At 36.3% G+C, this 15,193-nt stretch overlaps 1 protein-coding gene and 1 long non-coding RNA gene across 3 annotated transcripts; one reads left to right on the top strand and one right to left on the bottom strand.

Annotated features, from left to right (window-relative positions):
* Nucleotides 1–3,624: 3,624 nt before the first annotated feature.
* Nucleotides 3,625–6,263, bottom strand: LOC111719369. The gene is made up of 5 exons (XM_031945631.1): nt 6,102–6,263; nt 5,357–5,604; nt 4,920–5,066; nt 4,514–4,648; nt 3,625–4,102 (listed from the first exon to the last, which is right to left on the bottom strand). The coding sequence occupies exons 1-5, from the start codon at nt 6,173–6,175 to the stop codon at nt 3,858–3,860; spliced, it is 849 nt and encodes a 282-aa protein (XP_031801491.1). The 5' UTR covers nt 6,176–6,263; the 3' UTR covers nt 3,625–3,857.
* A 103-nt stretch (nt 6,264–6,366) lies between these two features.
* Nucleotides 6,367–11,064, top strand: LOC116420477. 2 transcript variants are annotated; one of them, XR_004230813.1, is made up of 3 exons: nt 6,367–6,423; nt 6,764–6,953; nt 10,365–11,064. It is a non-coding gene; the product is annotated as an uncharacterized LOC116420477 (long non-coding RNA). The 2 variants fall into 2 exon arrangements; XR_004230812.1 differs by lacking the exon at nt 10,365–11,064 and adding an exon at nt 7,890–8,885.
* Nucleotides 11,065–15,193: the final 4,129 nt, after the last annotated feature.

Genomic DNA, 15,193 nt, shown 5'->3' with positions numbered 1-15,193 from the left:
GAGCTGAGGTCTTAGAGGTGGAGTCCAATCCCATTTAACTGGTGAGGGAAACAAGACTGGGAGGGATTCAGTGCTTTATGATCCCAAGATCACATAAAGAAGTATTTGAGGCAGTTCAGTGCTTTATCCATATTTCCACCCATTTGCTTCAGAGAGGCAGTGTGAGAGACAACCTAAAGTTAATTTTCGATTTCTCCAAAACCTTGAGCAGGTAAGTTACCACATAATGTTGTAAGCCTTAAGGTAATGTAAGATAAGTATCTCTGACCAGTGAGCTTTCAGAAGAGATTCACTTGGCTCCATACTTTTGATAAAGATGTCTAGGCTGAAAATAGTTTAAATTGACCGGGTTCAAGGACCTTGAAAAGGCTTTTCTTTATTATGCTTGCTTACTAAACCTCATGCAAATAAGCTGACATAGTCCATATAGAATTAGAACCTCATTAATAAAACATGGAATGGATGCATGAGGAGGGAAGGGAACATGTTTAGGAGTGACATGTACGAAATGTAGGGAACTAACTAATCTATTCTTTAGGGGAGGGAACTGTGAGAAACTAATAGCATAAAGCTTGTCTGCTTCTGTATCTAGTGCTCCCTCTTCCCATTAGAGGTGTGGAGCCTGATTCTGGCTAGAACTGAACAATTGCTCTGAACATTCTCAATAAATTTTGTTTCAAAGTTGGTTTGTTTCTAACAGGAGGGGCCTTCATACTTTCAGATATATTATTCAAGGCCAAGTAGGACAAAGTCAATGGAATAGCCCTCTTGGGGCTGTTATCTCTTAATGTAATTTTATATTAATTTTATGTCATGTACACAGTTTTCACATGTCTAAGGATATTACGCTTGTCTCCTTTGCTGATATGTATGTGAAACAAATTCTTAGATTATCTGTGTTTCCAAGAGTATATCTAGCATCGCCATAGGCCTCCAATAACTGAGTGATTCAGCTCTTTAAGACTTGCTATATGCTTTACTTCTAGATATTCCACTCAGAAGCACCCTTACTTACTTACTTACTTACATGCTCAGTCAGGCTTATGAAACTCTTCCCCTCAATTTTATTTAGATCACAAATGTCGTTTAACATAAAGACATTACTATTGTAATAATATCCTTGTATATCTGCATCTTGTTGTCCTTGTTCAGTTATTTCAGTCATAAAACTCTTTGTAAGAGATCTAACTCAGTTTCAATCGATCAAGGATGGACAGAAGCAGCTACACCCAAAGAAAGAACACTGGGAAATTAATGTAAACTGTTTGCATTTTTGTTTTTCTTCCCGGGTTATTTCTACCTTCTGTATCTAGGATATACTGTGACATATTTAACATGTATAGGACTGCTTGCCATCTGGGGGAGAGGAAAAAATTGGAACGGAAGTGAGTGCAAGGGATAATGTTGTAAAAAATTACCCTGGCATGGGTTCTGCCAATAAAAAGTTATTTAAAATAAATAAATAAAACTCTTTGTAATCCCCCTTTGGAGTTTTCTTGACAAAGATACTAACGTGGTTTATCATTTCCTTCTCCAGCTCATTTTAACAGATGAAGAGACTGAGGCAAACAGGGTAAAGTGACTTGTTCTCAGTCACACAGTTAGTTAAGTGCATGATACTATATTTGAACTCAGGAAGATGCATTTTCCTGTCTCCAGGCCTAGCTTTCTATCCACACACACATAACTTCTTCAATAGCATTGACAAATATTGTTAGACCCCTTCCTAGATGCCATGATGACTCAGGGATTTGTACTATATGATTTTTTAAAATAGATTAAAAAAAATTTTAGTGTTTAATTTTCCCTCAACTATATGTAAAAACAAATTTTAAACCTTTGTTTTAAAAACTTTGAGTTCCAAATTCTCTTCCTTCCTCCCTCCCCACCCCTCCTTAAGAAGGCAAACAATTCAATATAGCTTATATATGTGTAGTTATACAAACTATTTCCATATTAGTAATGTGAAAGAAAACAGATTCTTTTTTTAAAGTGTCAAGGAAAAAAAAAAGAATGCTTCAGTCTACATTCAGATATCCTCAGTTCTTTCTCTGGGGATGGACAGCATTCATTAAGTCCTTCAAAATTGTCTCAGATCATTGTATTGCCAGAAAAATAGCTCTTTCCCAGCTTATCTTACAATATTGCTGTTACTTTATACACAGTACATTTCACTTTGCATCAGCTCATGTAAGTCCTTCCAGGTTTTTCTGAGAGCATTCTGCTCATCATTTCTCTATAATATAATAGTATTCTATTACAATTACATAGCATTATAGAACAATACAGTGTTTGGTCATTCTACATTTGATGAGCATTCTCCAATTTCCAACTCTCTTACACCAGAAAAGAACTGCTCTAAATGTTCCCTGTTGAAAAGTTTTTTGACTTCTGGGTCAGAATTCTGAATATACTGACAGAGAAGACCAGCACTACAGTACTCCCCTTCCTTTCTGGTTGCAAAGCAACAGAGTTGTTTAGAACTCTCATCTACAATAGTTGAGTTTGGTGAAATGATGAAAGAAGCCTTATCTCTAACCTGGCTTATACAGTTGTATGTGTCCTCTATGGGAAAGCTTATGTAGGACTTAGGACAAAAAATTGTCCCTAGAGCAGTCTGTATGAGAGTGATGAGCCAATTAACATTCAAACTGAGAATCTGACCTTCCCCTGTTGAGAAGCCAGGCTTTCCCTGTTCCTAAATCCTGGGCAAACTGAGGTGGGTCAGGGATTGGTACCAAACCATATATATAACCTTAGCCAAGAAGTATCTACTTAGCTATTCTACTGATATACACATTTATTTAAAAACAAGGACTGCTTTTTTTTTTTTTTCCTCAGTTATACATAGAAACTTTTTCTGGTTATACATATACATTAATTTTTTTTAATACATTTCCTAATGCATTTTGTTGGGAGAGAAAAATCAGAATAGGAAAAACCACAAGAACAAAAAATAAAAAATGAACATAGCATGTAGTGATTTACATTTAGTCTCCATAGTTCTCTCTCTGGATGTAGATGGCATTTTCCAGCCAAAGTTTATTGGAATTGTCTTAGATCACTGAGCTGCTGAGAAGAACCAAGTCTTTCATAGTTGACCATCGCACAATCTTGCTGGTACTGTGTACAATGTATTCCTGCTTTTGCTTGTTTTGCCCAGCATCAATTTATGTATGTCTTTCCAGGCCTTTCTAAAATCAGCTTCACACATTTCATTTAAACTTCTCAACAATCCAGTGAGGACGATACTACCTTTAATAGTGGATACCCAGCTGTATTTGGAATCAAGAGACCTAGGTTGATTCCCAACTCATATTTCCTTATTTGTAAAATGAAGATATCAATAAAATTGATCTCACTGACTTGTGAATATCAAAGAAGACATGTTAAATGTAAGAGTCTTCACAAAACTTTAAAATGCCATAGAAATATTAGTATTCCCATTTTACAGATGAGAAAACTATAGTCACCTGGTGTCAGAGGTGGGATACTTGATTTGATTAATTACCATTCAAAGTGCTGTCCTGTTATTTTCTATTTGAGTTCTGTGGGTGCTGGAATTCTGTTGAGGTTCCACTGATGGTTCTTTGAATAATAATAAAACTCATTAACAATGAATCAGTAAGTTAAAAATAGATGCCGAGAGAGTAGTCAACTGATTTTATTTCAAAACACATTTTTGAGAAAAAACTGTATTTGTCCCATAGGACTAATGGCTCACATAATCTAGGCTTGAACCCTCATTTCAACAAGGTTGTTACTTGATAGGCATACATGATAGAATTACATACAGACATTTTACACATTTTTATGGGAAGAACAGAATGCTCATCAGTGGACTTGATCTCACATATTTACAGATCTTTAAATGCATCATAAATTCCCTTATGGGATGTCCAATTATCCCCTAAGGTAGATATGGACAGTTGTGATAAGTTGGGGTTTCTGCCTTGAGATATAGATTTTGAAATAAGTGATTTTGCTAACAATATGCTTGCTTTTGAGTACATTTGTTCATTAGGCATTTTTTCTTCTTTTATAGTTGTAGCTCTCCTTCTTTTCTGGCCTAGGCCCTTATAAGAAATGATTCCCAGGATACCTAAGGGACAAAGAGGAGATCTGGAAATATTTCATGAATTAAAGAAATTATTCTTCCCCTCCCAATTAATCCTTTTGGGTGCTTCATTTTCTCATATTTCCATCACTATCAACACAATGATCCCAGAACAATTTATACTCTTAATTCTCTTTTGAAAAAATGGTCACAAAGAGGCAAATGGGAACTGGGAGGAGAAAGGAGTACCCGTGGCCACATTAAAAGAAAATGAGTTTGCCTCTTTCTGAGGCTTAAGAACAGGCATGGTTTCTTGTTAGACAAGATAAACTTCTTAAATTCCCCTATAAATTTCTGTTTGGCCCAAAAGAGAATAGGAGAAATGGAGAACTTTAGTTTTCATGATTCAGGAGGTTGAGGGAGGTGGTCTTTCTCTTAGGCCCAGGGCTTACTTACAGGAAATCAGGCACAGTATTAGTGCTAACCACAGCAAATAAAAAGGCCACAGGACTACGTAGTAAGTGTTTTGCACCGCAGTTGTTTTTTCCAAAATGAACACAATCAGCAATATGGCAATGAAGAGACTAATGCCTGTGATCAGAAGTAGAAATGGTAGCCTAATAAAAACTCAGTTCAATAACAGGAATGGGTCATAAGATCATATATTAGGACATTGAGGAACCTAAAAAGTCACCCACACCCACCCCTTATGTTACAGGTGAAGAAACCAAGCCCCAGATTGGGTAGGTGACCTGCTCAAGGTATTGTTCTCTCCTCCCCTCCAGGACTAAATGGGTCCCATTTGGTAGCTTTAGTTCCCCAGCACATGGGCAATGGTACTGGCACAGCAGGGGTTTCTAACCTGTCAAGGAGGAAAGGATAATGAAGATAAGATGGCATTGCATCTTCAGTGAAGGAGAGGTACAGAAAAAACCAAACAACCACGTGGTTAACAGGAAACTACAAAGGACAGCTGTGATCACGAAACCCTGGGCAGTCTGGATAAGAGCTGGAGATTAAAAAGAGAGACACTAGCCAAGAGTAGTGCAAGCCTTCTGAAGCCAATGGGGAACAAGGAGGTTCCATTTCTGTAAAGGCATAGCTTTGGTTGAAGAAGGGGATGGTTAACATGGCTACAAAATGGGCCATGACTGGAGTGCCAGGGGAAACAAGGGCCAGAAGAAATGGGGTTGGGGGAAGTTAAGATGTCAGGGAAAAGGTCTGGGGGACATAGGGGACAGAGCCATCACAAGCTTAGCTGGTGGGATTATGGATTCAAAGTAAATGAGGGGCCCTCACGCCAAAAAAGAATATCTGTCCAGCAGTTTGTGCTTAAGCAGTCGTGCCAAATGCCAATGTGCTGCTCCCATGTTTGGTCCTTCGATTTCAATGTTGCCCATTTGTTTGTAGCAGAACAACATACAATCAATACCAGGAAGGCAAAAGTGCTGAATACAGTGCAGAGGGGCATGATTAACCACTGAAAGGCGTTATGGCAGGCTCGACGGGTACATTTGGACCAGTTTCTTAACATCACAGGCCGAGTCCTTGGGGAGATAAAGTGATTATAGAGTAATCTTCCCATTCCAGTTCAGATCCCATTGGTAGCCCCAAACCCAGGTCAAGGCAGTTTCTATCCCTTTCAAACTATTTATCCATAAACTTAAAACCAAGAATTGTCTAATCTGGCCCATCCTGTCAGACTTAACCCAGAATATCTCAAATAATTCCTTTTGTCTCAAGTCCCCCGAGATCCCTAATCCAAAACTATACAAAACAAACTATACAAATCCCTTCTCAAACAAATATATCCTTGGGCAATGTCCCTACCTTGTCCCTGAGTTTCTTTTTAAAACAACTCTCCTCAGGAACATGGAGGCTAAAATAACAGAATATGTTCCCTGTACGCTGAAGTACAATCACCCAACTCTTGAATTCCTTTTTTTTTTTAAAGAAATCCTAGTTTTTCAGTTCCTCCAAGTTTCTGAATACCCTTTTACTAATAAATCACTTTGCCCTAACCCTGATCCTTTTATTCCCTTACCGATGGCACTGTTTTAACACTGGTTTTTCTTTCACAACGTCCATTGTCTTTGAGGGATCCTGTGGGTGAGACATTATCTTAGATACCCGAAAAACTTTCTAACTGCTTCAGAACTTTCTTTGTTATTCCTTCCCCCACCTTAATACACACTTCTGCCTTGGAACTTCTGACTTCACAATCTCATAGCCAGGTACCTCCAATCAGGATCAAATTGGGCCTTCTGGAAAGAGAGAGCAGGTCATGATGGAAGGGAAATGACAGAGTTAGGACAGAGTGCAGTTGGGAGAGGGAAGACAGTGCAGAGAAATCATTTTCCTTGAGGGTACTGAGTTTACCTGACTATGGGAATGCATAATTTAAACAAAAAAAAACAAACAAATAAAAAAAGATTCATGTTGGGGACAAGTAGACAAGGGAAGGAGGGTTGTACCATAAATATATGCCCAACTACCTGAAAAATTCTCCTTTTTATGATCTAGTCCAGACATTCCTCTGTTGCTCATGCAAAAGGGCTCTCTAGATATCCACCAACACCAAGATTTAGAATTTCAGGCAGAAACTTTGATTTGAAGGCCCCTGCTTTTTTCCTTCTCCCTAGAGTCCCCATGCACCATTAAAATCCATAAAGATGGTAATGTCTCTGTCTCTGATTATATTTTCAGAAAAGTCTTTCCAGAATTGGGCTTTCAGACTAGCTGTCATATTCACATTAATCATGAGTTATGCTAAAACTGATGGAGAAATCAAGCCAAATATAACTCTAATCCAGAATGATACCAGCAGAGTTGATACGAGAAAGGCTATTCTTATGGCAGTTTTTGAGAATACAACACAAGGAATTCTTGGCCATATGTAAGTAGACTTACATGATCTCTGATGCTCTGTCTCTCGTTCTTAGATTCTGTGCTTAAACTCTTCCATATCTTGCTCTATTTTTTTAAGATAATGAATTGCAGATATTCCAAATAAATGTGGTTTAAGGATATGAACAAATAATTTTCAAGAGAATCACAATCAATAATTTTATGAAAGACTTTTAAATCACTAATAAGTAGATAAATGGAAATTAAAATCAATGTAGTTTTACCGCATAAATCGACAAAGATGATAAAAAAATGGTGACAGTCAATGTTGCAAAGGCTAATTTAATGAAGGAGACATGTGAATAACTATGTTCAAACAAACAATATGCAGATAAATGGAAGATAAGAGAGGAAAGGTAATAGAATTAAGATGTGAGATTTTAGCTGGGACTTGAAGAAAGCCAAGAAGTAAAGATAAAGTGGAAGAGTATTCCATTTATGGAGACAGCTAATGAAAATGCTCAGTCAGTAGATGTAGTGTTGTTTTTTCATCTCTTCTCTTCTTTTCTCTCTCCTTTATTCCTTCTCTTCTCTCTTCCCTTTTTCCTTTTTTTATGACTTGTTTTCATGTCACAGTCTATTTGTTTATATCACTATATAATCAAGTATATTGTTCAGGCAGCTAGTACAGTAAATAGTACTGGACTTGTAGTCAAGAACTCATCATTTTTATCCTCTACTCTCCCCTCCCCCCCTTTCTAATTTTCCCAATAATTGTTTAGAGCACCAAAGGAGGAAGAAAAGAAGAGGGAAAGAAAAAGGTGAGGAGAGAGGAGAGGGGAAGAAGGAATTCAAAGAATATTTTGGGAACCAAAAACCTTAACATCAGACTACCTTAATAGAGGCTATTAACATAGGTTAGGTGATGTTAGCAGGGCGGTCTGTCCTGGTCAGACCACATTTGGTGTATTTTGTTTCATTTTAGGTATATTTTAGAAAGAATGCTAATAAGCCTGAGAGCCCAGAGGAGAGCAACTTCCATAATGAAGAGTTTCATGATCATGAAACATGATGATGTCATGTCAAAGGAAATGGGAAGATTCAGTCTGGAGAAGAGAAGTCTCAGTAGGGGAGAATAATAACTGTCTTCCATTATTTTAAGGGATGTCACATGGAAAAGGATTTTGATTCTTCTTTACTCTGGAGGGCAAAGCAAGGAGCAATGGGTAGAAACTGCAAAAAGGCAAACAAGTTTGATGTAAGGACAAATTTGTTAACAATTAGAGCTGTCCAAAATCAGAAATGACCTGCCTTAAGAGACAGTGAGTCCCCCTTTTTGGGAATCCTCAAAGGAGGCTGGATGAAGATTTATGTTGTAGAGGGGATTCTTATTCAAAGTACAAACTGATGGCTCTGAGATCCCTTCTTAAGCTGGATTCTGTGAATCTATGACCTTGCTTCAGATCAGCCTCAGGAGATGAACAAAGAAAAACTGGTTTGGTTTTGTATATGTTTATGGGGAAGGAGTTATTATTTTTTTAAAGCACCATTTCTCAAAGCCATGGGCTAGGTAGGGTCTTTGAGAAAGCCTCCCTGACAACAGCTTTCAGGCCTGCCCTGGACCTTCTGACTTCTTGGGCTCACTGCTGGATGTTGAAACAAATCAAGTTTTCTGGATAGAGAGAGCCAGGCTTGGAAGGGGACAATAGAGGAAGGAGCCAGGCTCACAAAACCACAAGAAATTAGAAAGGGATGTGAATTAAATAATCATTAAGTTTAATCTCATTTTATAAAGAAAATTGAGATTTGGGGAAAGGGACTTCCTTCAGATCACTAAGTTGATCATTGACAAAATTAGAATTAGATTCCATGTCTTCAAGCCCCTAGTATTCTTTCCACTGAACACAAACTTAAAAGACTGTAGTTTTCTTCCTCTACCTTCACCTCTTCTTTCACTTTTTCTCTTCCCTTTCTCCCTCATTTCTCTCTCTCTGTCTCTCTCTCTCTCTGTGTCTCTCTCTGTCTCTGTCTCTCTCTCTCTCTTTCTCTCTCTGTTTCTGTCTCTCTCTTTCTCTCTCTGTCTCTCTGTCTCTGTCTCTCTCTCTTTCTCTATCCACTACACCATCTAACTTCCCAAGAAACAGAATAGAATCTACATTTTTGGACATAGCCAATGTGAGGATTTCTTTTACTTGACTATATGTTATTTGTTACAAGAACTTTCTTTTTCTTTTCCCAATGGAGAAGGGAAGGGGAAGGATGAGTGCTAAGGATAAGATAGACAAAGAAAAAAGAACAGAAAAAAAGGGTTGCCAAGATATCTTTTCCCCCTCAAAATGCACGTTTAACCTATATCAGATTGCTTACTGTCTTGGGGAGGGGAAGGGAGGAAAGGAAGAAAAAAAATTTGGAACACAAAGTCTTACAAAAAATAAATATGGAAAACTATCTTTACATGTATTTAGAAAAATAAAATACTATTGAGAAAGAAAAAAATTATTTTAAATGATTTAAATTGATGGCATCAAAACTCAAAAAGTGTTTCAGGCAGCTGATCACAAATTAACATTTACATTAACATTTATCTGTATTGTAATATATTTTTATATTTTTTTGTTAAGTCTTTCCCAATTGCATTTTAATCTGGTTCTGATGGTAGTCAGGAGTGTTGAGGACTGCTCACAGTTCTCTTGGATTACATGTTTGACACTTCTAATTTAAAATACCCATCTACTTATTGGCTTCCATAGTGACATGAATTGATTCATGGGGGTACTCTAAGAAAATATCTCAATTGAAGATGACAGCATATTTACGTGATCTGTCTGCTGTATTCCTTTGAAGACTGCAGTGGCAAGAAGAGAAGCAGGATTAGTAGTTAATGAGAAGTAAGAAAACTAGGATTGTTTTGTTCAATAAGCTAACCAATTAAAGAAGAAATCTCTCAGATGTATAATTCTTCATGTTAGATCTATTTATCATAGCAACTTGAAAGGCCAGGTGATCTTGGAGTTATTTTTAAACTTTATTTTTCCTCAGTTACATATAGAAACTTTTTTTTTTGGTTACACATGTACATTCATTTTTTTTTTTTTTTACATATTTTCTTATGAATCTTGTTGGGAGAGAAAAATAAGAACAAAAGGGAAAAAACACAAGAAAAAAGAGAAAAGTGAAAATAGCATTTGCTGATTTACATTCAGTCTTTATAGTTTACTTTCTCTGTATTTTGAGAGTGTTTTCCCTTCAAAGTTTTTGGGATTGCCTTGGGTCACTTGCTAAGAAGAAGCTAGTCCATCATAGTCATCATCCACGCTTGCTGTTGCTATATACAATATTTTCCTGGTTCTGCTTGTTTCATTCAGCATTAATTCATGTAAATCTTTCCAAACCTTTCTAAAATCAGCCTGTTCATTATTTTTTAACAGAACAATAATATTCCATTATTCATAATTGTTAGGGTCAAGGAAAGGCTAAGCCGGTGCAATCAGGATATAAACAGAGGCATTGTAGCCCTGAGATCCCCATATGTGATTTGCTATGACCAAACAGGGACCATCTTCATGGGCAGGAACTCTGACCACATAGAAATCGTCATGAATGGTAAGTGTCTCCATCTTTGATTGGCTGTGCGTGTGACCTCACAGACCCTATATAAGCTCTATGGAGGAAGAGGTCTGTCTCTTTTACCTGGGTATAGCCGAGAAGTTGAAAGTAGGTTGTGAACACGTGGGTTTCTCGGGGACTTGGTGCTCATGTGGGAGTTAACAAGAGGTCAGGGCAGAATGAGCAAGTGAATAAAAGACTTTTAACTTGTATGTGGCTGTTCTTGAGCATGCTACCGCTTTTTAAACTACAGTTTGAGAAATTGTAGCCAGAGACCTTTGAAGACCTCAGAACGAGGTAGCTGGGTAAAATTGGTTTATACACTGCAAAAGTCAGTGGCCAGAGGATTCTCTGAGGGCCTGGGAATTAGGAGAGCCTGGCAATGTAACAAATGCAAAGAAGGACTAGGGCATTCGCAAATGAAGTGACTGCCCAGGGTTAAGCATTTCTTTACACATAATATTTCATTTCATATGACATAACTTCCCCACTTGTTGGGCATCTAGTCATTTCCCAATTCTTTGCCACCACAAAAAGAGATGCTACAAACATTCTTTTGCACATGTGGGTCCTTTTCCCTCTTTTTTAATTTCTTTGGGATACAGACCCAGTAGTGGTAGCCTTGGAGTTATTGACAGATTAAACAGAAGAAAATAAAGGCCAGAAAGAAACAATCAGTATAGTTTTGAAAGCTTCAGATTGAATTTATTATATAGTTAAAAAGAAAAATGAGTTGAATAGAGATCTGTAATTTCATATATAATATCTTTTCCATTTACTACTTTTATGGAAGTGTTCATTTTATTTGGTGTCAAGTTCAGAATATATATATATATATATTTAAAAGTAGTCATAGGTAGATTTAGAAAAATGCCTTTTTTTTTCTTCCTCATAGGCCTCTTTCAAGATTCATTTTCTCTCACATATACATTTTTGGTCTATTTTACTCCAATCCTTGGCGAGTTCCCTTTTTCAACTTGGTGAGCTATTAATTTCAAAATATATCATTGGATATACAGGAGTTCATACAGAAGTTAGTAATAACCTAGTAGTAAGGGAGGCAGAGTGGAAATGGCTTGATAATTATGTTCATTGGAGAAATTTTAAAAAATGATCTTTATAGGCAATATTGTTTCAAATCTACTGAAAGGGTTGATCTACATGTTCTCTTTTTAAAGTTGATGCTCTTTTAAAAACTTTGAATAGTGATTTAAAAAATTACTCATCTTTTGGTGACTGACATCCCAATAGAATTCCTCCTTGTAACAAATAAACAAATCAATAAGTCCCTCTCAGATAAGGTGTGTCTGCTTCTTCACTGGTTTTCCATTGCCTCTGCCAAAAGGAAGATGTTCTCAAGACAAATGGTAGATAAGGTTGAAATTGTACCAGGATTTACTAAGTTCCTATTATGAATTCCCCCTAGCCATTACAGATAAAGCTTCATTTTCCTTAGTAATGAAGTTAATACTTTTCCTAACCATGATTAGACCTGTATTCTAGAATTCCTAATTTGAAATTCAGTTTAAGAATGGGGCTGGGGATGGGGATGTTAAAAAAACCAGAATTCTATTCTACTTCCTCCATGTCAATGCTTTCACAATACTATAACAGCTTAGATTAAGGATCAAAGACACAGCGGCTATTTATCTCCTCTCACTCTCCAAGAAATTAAGGATGAACTAATAAGGAAAATCTCTACTCAGATCCTACCTACACACTTCATTTCCTGCCTTCTTTCACACATACTTCACAGACATGGAAAGGCCTACAATCCTCAAGGAAAACCTACCTTTATTTTGGGTTCATTTTATTCATTTTTAAAAAGGATATTTGAATGAGGTAGTTGCTAAAACTTGGAGATAACATGAAAAAGGGTAGAAGCTACATCAAGAATTACCAAAATTGGATTTTAATAAAATCGCAGAGATTTACATTAAATCTTCCTGGGCCTTGGGAAAGATAGCATGATGTCCTGCACTGGTCCTGAAATTAAAGGACCTGGGTTCAAATTATAAGTCTCCTACTTCCTATGTGTCCTTAGACAAATCCAGACTTTACCCCTCTTAGCCTTAGTTTCCTTATCTGTAAAATAAGAATGATAATATTTCTATTATCTATCTCATTGGATTATTGAAGCTCTAGCAAGATAATATGTATAATAAGGTGATTTCTAAAGCATTGGCTAAGTACAAATTAGTATTATTATTGATTTCTTTACTCTGCCACTTTCCTTCACTAATCTCAGCTCCTAGTAACTTTTTTTCCATTTTTTCTTTGTCAGAGATTCTTAACCTTTTGTTGCTTGTTTCAGGAACTTTTTTTTGTTTGTTTGATGAAGCCTATGAACCCTTTCTCAGAATATTTAAAAATGTATAAAATAAAATCTAGGATTAAAAAGGAAATCAATCATTAGTTATAGGAATATTATATAATATATATTAATATATAATTATTATATATAATATTTATTATATGTAATAATATATATACATTATATATATGTGTGTATGTCTAAAACAAGTTCACAGACTCTAGGCTCAAGATACTTTACACCAGATGGACTCTGTAGGCAGAGTCTGATCTTTTCATATGATAATGAGGGGTTCTCCATGGGAAGGTATAGAGCAAGTTGTTCACAGCATCTAGTTGGGGGATGGGGTGTAATTGAATTGAAAGTGTTTAAACTTACATTTTGGCCTATTTATGAAATAAGGATGCAGTCCAAATATCATTATCTAAAAATTAATGTACCTATTTATGCAACTGTAGACAGGTACTGGTCCTCTTTCCAAATCTAAATTTCCATTCTTCTTTCCAAAAATTTTTTAAAATTCACCTTAAATATTTTTGTCTTTCTGTAATTTTTCTGCACATTATTGTCACATTAACTTCTGGAGGGGAGATCTTCATCCATCAAACCTCCCCATTCCCAAATGCCCATTCTCTATATTGTCTTCAACATTCATGTTGTTTGTGTGGGACTCCATGACAGAATTAGTTCTGGGATCATTTTCTCCCTTCCACAAACTGACCCTGGTCTCAGGTAAATTTTCATGATCATTCATGTAATCATTCATATTACCCTGATTACTGATATTGAGAAAGTAGTATGATACAGAGGAGAGATTTAAAGTCATAAAACCTGAATTAAGATCTTGACTGTCACTTCTTATCTATGTGACCTTAGAAATTTCTCTGGGTCTCAGTTTCTTCATCTGTAAAACAAGGGAACTGGAACCAGGAGATTTCCAAGGTCCCCTCCAGTTTTATATCTATACACTTAAAATCAAATAAGCCAGATAGTTTTTCCTTATTGTCAGTTACAGGATGACATATGCTATAAAGCATCATATAAAAAGGGCACCATAGAAGTGGTGGGAGGAATAACATAGTATCCTAAAAAGAACATTAGCCTTGGGAAATAGAAAACCCAGCTTAATCATGGGCTCTTACTTTCTGTTTGACTATAGGCAAATCACTGAACCTCTACTTTCTTTATCTGCAAAATGGGCCTAATAATCCTTATATTATCTACCTCACTGGATTATTGTGAAGAAAATACTCTGTAAGCTATAAACTATAAATGCAAACCATTATTATTATTGCATTATAACATTATATTTATGTGACAAAGTATAATAACATGGCATAAGCACCATTTCACCCAATTCCATATTATTAAATCTTGTTTAATATCTCAAAGAGTAACCATGGCATATATGGTATGAATGATGGAAAAGGTTTAAAAATTATTCATATTTGGCCTGGCAATATATATATATATATAGTTTTAGTTTTAGTTTTTTTCTGGCAATATATTTTTATGCTTACATTTGAATATGGTATCTGAGTTCTAAGAATTCATAATCTTCAAACTAAATAATGAAACTAATTCAGAACGAACTGGAAATTGACTACTCAAAAGTTCACAGAATGATACCAAGTATTAGGCTCAAATAAAGGTAACAATCCTAAAGTGGCAAGAAATCTTAGCCCTTTCCATTATCCTAATATTGGTGTACCTCCTCACCCACCCACCTGTCGACACCCTGACTTTGGATTCTGCACCTGGATTGCTTGGTTCTCATAGATGAGTGTTTATTTTGTCTTATTATGAAAAAGGTCCACATCTTGCCCTAACTTCCAACCGCCTTTCCCACCCCCCTTTCCCACCCCCTCCCCCATCTTTGCCGTTCTCCTTTATGTTATTCTGTCTTAAGAAGATAGTTCCTTAAAGGAAAGAATTACCTTGCTTGCTTTATATTTTTATTCCCAGGGCTTAGCACAGTGTCTAACACAGAGTACATTCTTAATAAGTGTTCTATTTATCTAATCTAACATCTCACATATAAAGTATGGCATATAAAGTATAATTCCAACAAGTTGGCAGTTTATATATGGGTATAACAAGTCATATTAGGGGCAGCTAGGTGGCAATAGAATGCACAGAGCATTGGGTCTGGAGCCAGAAAGATTTGAATTCAAATTTGACATTTATTAGCTGTGACCCTGGACAAATCCCTTAACTCTGTCTGCTTCAATTTACTTACCTGTAAAATACAGGTAATAACAACACCTACCTCTCAGGGTTATTGTGAAGACCAGATGAGATACTATTTATAAAATCCCTAAGTGCAAGATCTGATCTATGTTTCTTTTCTTCCTCCTCTTCCTTCCCTC

This window comes from Sarcophilus harrisii, chromosome 1, assembly GCF_902635505.1.
Source record: "Sarcophilus harrisii chromosome 1, mSarHar1.11, whole genome shotgun sequence".
Taxonomy (NCBI): Eukaryota; Metazoa; Chordata; class Mammalia; order Dasyuromorphia; family Dasyuridae; genus Sarcophilus; species Sarcophilus harrisii.
Note: the sequence above shows the minus strand (reverse complement) of the source record. Positions and strands in the feature narration are given on the sequence as shown.